Source organism: Leuciscus leuciscus, assembly GCF_965113295.1.
Source record: "Leuciscus leuciscus genome assembly, chromosome: 18".
Lineage (NCBI taxonomy): Eukaryota > Metazoa > Chordata > Actinopteri > Cypriniformes > Leuciscidae > Leuciscus > Leuciscus leuciscus.
This window is the reverse complement of record NC_138742.1, coordinates 5,954,368-5,958,933: the sequence shown is the minus strand read 5'-3', so window position 1 is coordinate 5,958,933 and position 4,566 is coordinate 5,954,368. Positions and strand designations below refer to the sequence as shown.

General features: G+C 35.4%; 1 protein-coding gene across 2 annotated transcripts in view; it reads right to left on the bottom strand.

Moving 5' to 3' along the window:
- The window catches only part of dlgap4a (discs, large homolog-associated protein 4a), a 225,498-nt gene continuing 220,932 nt past the window's right edge, over nucleotides 1–4,566 (bottom strand). Inside the window, exons 11-13 of one of the 2 annotated variants that reach the window (XM_082145538.1) lie at nucleotides 4,265–4,356; nucleotides 2,573–2,788; nucleotides 1–1,507 (exon numbers count right to left, since the gene is read on the bottom strand). In XM_082145538.1, the coding sequence (XP_082001664.1) occupies nucleotides 1,283–1,507; nucleotides 2,573–2,788; nucleotides 4,265–4,356 (533 nt within the window). In that variant the 3' untranslated portion in view covers nucleotides 1–1,282. The remainder of the gene's footprint in view (nucleotides 1,508–2,572; nucleotides 2,789–4,264; nucleotides 4,357–4,566) is intronic. The other variant, XM_082145539.1, reaches the window with a different exon arrangement.

The window sequence follows — 4,566 nt, the reverse complement described above, 5'->3', positions numbered from 1 at the left end:
TGTGTTAAACACATATGAACCCAGTTTAATATGCTCAGTAAACCATCTGTTGGTCAACATGCTGAAGAGAGTAAATACTGTGACACTCAATGTGTGTAAAATCTGACACTGAAACAACTTTTCCAAACTAAAATCAGCTGAGTTTTGGGTAACGGATGTTTTTAATATCTGCCCAAAAAAACAAAAAAAAAACATAATAATAATAAAATAAAATAAACATTTGATCACAAATGATGGGCTCTAATTGGTCACAAAAAGACACGGCTGTACGGTCATCGCTGGAACCGTAGCATCAGGAAACCGTGCTGAAGAACACATGGAAGGAATGGACAACAGAAAACACAACTGAAACCTTTCAAATTAAAATAATATTAATAATAATAATAATAATAATACAAAACAAACAGGCTGTTGGTCCAAGTCAAAATCTGGACATTGTCATTGTTGAAGTTTTAAAACATTCATCATAAAAACAAAGTCGAGTGGTCATATTTGGACCCTATTAAATAAAAATGGATTGTTTGACGTGGAAAATAAATCAAGCTGAAATGCGTTTCTGCATTACATTTTACTGGAGTGAGAAGTGATGTGAAACAAACAGTGCTAAAATCTGCTTCCTGTGCTATTCTACGACTTCCTGCGGTGATCCGCTTCACACTTCAAGTATCTGTCGTACCATCAAAACCTCGACCGCAGAAATCCAGACGCATTGAACATTCACAAACGCTTCGAGTGATAAAGTCACGTGTTCGTGTTCGTGCTCCCGACGGCGGCGCTCCACACAGCCGGAAAAAAAAGGGAAAAGAAAGGTGTTTGTGAGAACGGGAAGACTGCGCTGATGAAAGACAAGTGCACACGTGCAGGATCCTGAGTGCATGCTGTCCGTGGGTCATGTGACGGGTGAAGCGGGTCATGTGACGCGAGTAAAGGGTCTGAGATCTGACGCGGTCTTTTCATCATCAGAGATATTAGCACAATTTACAGACAAAGTCTTGATATATTCCATGAGATAGTTAACTTTTATAACATTTATAATTATAACAAGGGGAAGCCATATAAACAAACGGTCAACAGGAGGTTCTTCAGTGGCAGCGGCGACGCGGAAGCGTTCAAATTCAATTTTTCGCTCTATTTATTGTTTTTTGTTTTTTTTTGCTCGTTGTTTCCGGCCGTTCACCTTTAGATCCAGGCGTGGTGCGCTCCGGCTCCGCAAGAGTGAGCGTGTCCATGAGCGCCAGACAGCGTCTCTAGGATTGGGAGGAGTTTATGGTTTGGTGGTTTATTAGAGTCGCGTCTGAGCCTCGGGGACGTAGATCTCGATGCTTTCGGCGCTCTCGGTGGCGGAGTTCTGCCGCTCGGAAACGGCACGTTTGGCCGCCATTAAACGCTTCCTGGCCTCCTGACGCTGTTTATCGGCCACAGAGTCCAGGCTCTTCTCCTTCCCGCCGCTGGACTTTATCTTTACAGTCTTCTTTGGTGTGTGGGCTGGAGCGGGCTTCTTCTCCTCCTGAGGACAATCATTCAACAGTTAAAATAGGATTATCATTTAGGATTTTAATTTAACTATTTTTAACTATTAAAATTTTTAACCATTACATTAAATATAAAAAAATATAAAAATTAATAATTAATCATTAACATTAAATATTATCCTGCAACCTCAGTTACACCAGAGGAAGAATAAAAAATAAAAAAAAAATAAAAAAATAAATAAATAAAAAAAAGATTATATATATATATATAATATATATATATATATATATATATATATATAAAACCTGAGTTTTGCAATAACTTAAAATAGGTATATTTAATCCTTATTTTTAACTAATACATTTATAAAAATAATAAAAATAAGCATTAGATCACTAATATTAATTTGCACTATTAAAATACAGTACACTATTTTAAATATTACGTTTATTTAAAAAATATAAAACACAAAATACATAAATACTAAATATTTAATAATTTATTTATAAAATAAAACCAAATATAGATAAAATATAAAGCAATTAATGAAGGATATTTTATAAAGTTATTGATCAAACAGAAAAATATTAAATTATTTAATCATTAACATTAAATGTAACTGTTAAAATACACTATGCTAGCTTATAAAACTATATAAAAATTACATTTACTGAAAATAATAAAGCAAATCTAAAATACATTTATAAAATAAACATCACATTTTAAATTATTTAAAAAATAAATACATTTAGAAAAGAAAATTAATTATTTTTAAAGCACATATAGAACAAAACAAAATTGATCAAAATTAATAATGTGCAGTATATTAAATATATGTATAAAATAATAATAAAATAAATTATCAAAATAATATCTAATCATTCGTGTTAATTCTTAACATATAAATATATTACGCTAAAGTATCACTCACTCCGTTTGCACTGGATGTTACTATTCATGCCAACTATTTTTTGCAAGTAGCATCTGACGCACTACATGTTCATCACATGACCGTATTATGAGGATGGGCAGCTCCAACAAGGGAACGCTTCTAGATCTAAACACTGAAGTATAACCAGAAACCAGAACTTCATTCTACCTTCACATCGATTAAACAAGCAAAAGGAAGCGTTAGGATGTTGGAAAGGTACATGAGTTGGACCTTTTTGTCCTGGGTCTCAGACATCTTCCAGTCGTTGGACTTGAGGAGGTGGAGCTCGTCGAACTTCATGCTGATGTCCTCGATGGACAGCTGGAGTAGATCCCAGAACCCGGCCAGATCCTGCGCGGTGGGTCGCGGCTGAGCGGTCACATCCTGAGGGAAACAGACACGTCACACACTCATATAGCTCCATCCACTTCAGGTCCATCAAATCGGTTTTGGTGTCAAAATGACACATTTTCAATATGATTCTGTTTCTGAAACGGCTTACAATGTTTCTGTTAGCCACAAAACAATACAACAGAGACACCAGCACAATGATGATTTACTACTGTGTAACCAGGGTTTGACATTAACACGGCAAATGCTGGTAAAAATCCACTGTGTCGAGTAACGCTGGCTCTCACCAGACAATTTGCCGTTACTTATTACGTTTACTCACTTTGCTGGGGAAGTTCGTGTAGGCAAATCTGAGCATATTTAGCGCAAATACTCGACTCGTGAGTCATCATGATATATTAAACACAGAGTATTGCACAGAATCTGCTCATATCTGGCTTACTTGAACACACGTCACTACACAACAAATAACGGCACGCTTGTTCATTTGCATTGAAGCAATAGCGAAGATTAAAAAGCATTTGATTAAAAATGTCTGTCCACCTAAAACACATTTTTGGTGAAAAGGATGAGGATGAAAGAGGAAGGAGGAGACGGCAGGATGACAGGATTTTGTTTGAATAAGAAAAGATCCAATTTTTTTTTTTTATATATATATATAGGCCAGTGAGTGAAAAAGTTGATTTCAAGTCCTGTGTGTAACGGTACACACACTACAGCACTGATATGACCTCATGAAATCTTCAATGGCTGTTTTATGAATGAACTGAACTGAGGTGATGAGGACAGAGTGCCAGCAGAGGGCGCTTCTACAGCATGATATCATATCTGTGAGTCACATGACCGGATCTGGGTTGATGATCAGCACTCCTGCAGTATTTCCAAGTCAAAGAAAGTATTGAGCAGGAGAGAAGAATGGCGGGACAAGATTTTATCCAACAGAATGAAAGTAATAGTACCATGCAAGATATTATTGGATGGTATTTCTCCTCATCCTGCCGCTTGTTACATCAGCAGAAAAAAGCCACAATATACCAGTGTATATATATATATATAAAAATAAATAAATAACTATAACATGACAATAAAAAGATAAATGTATATATACACTCACTTTCTAAATTTATATTACATACACACACATTTTATCCTTAAATAACAAAATAAAATGACTAATTATAAAAAATGTATTAATTTAAATTAAAAAATTTCATTAATTAATTTAAATTAATTCAAATTACTTTTATCATTTTATATTTTTGTATGACCATTAAGATTTGCATTGTGAAATTTTTACAACAATTATGTATACTTCATCCCTAAATAAAACATTTAAGTAGAAACAATGTTTAATCCTTCAATTACAGTTATATATGTATATGCAAAAAACTTTAAAACTTCTGGGGTTTTTTTTCATTTCTTCCCCACCCCCCTGATTTCAGGGTGAGATATAAGGTGTACATGAACTCAGGACTGACCCTGTGAGTGATCGGCTCTCAGGATACTCACCAGGTTCTGCTCACAAAGGCCCCGGAACTGCTTGAACTTCTGAGACATCAAGAGCTGAGCGCATCCGACGGCACTGCGGACCTCTCCCAGCACTACAGGAACACACACACACACACACACACACTCTCTTCGTAAGCCTGCTATCTATTAGAGCTGGCCAAAAAAATATCCATTTTAATCGATTCTCATTTTTATGAACCGATATCGGATAAATCACAATAAGCTTTGTGCTTTGTTACTTCTGATATGAAACAACGTCTCAGATTTCAAATTCTGTCCATGTTGTTCCTCTTTAATCGCTG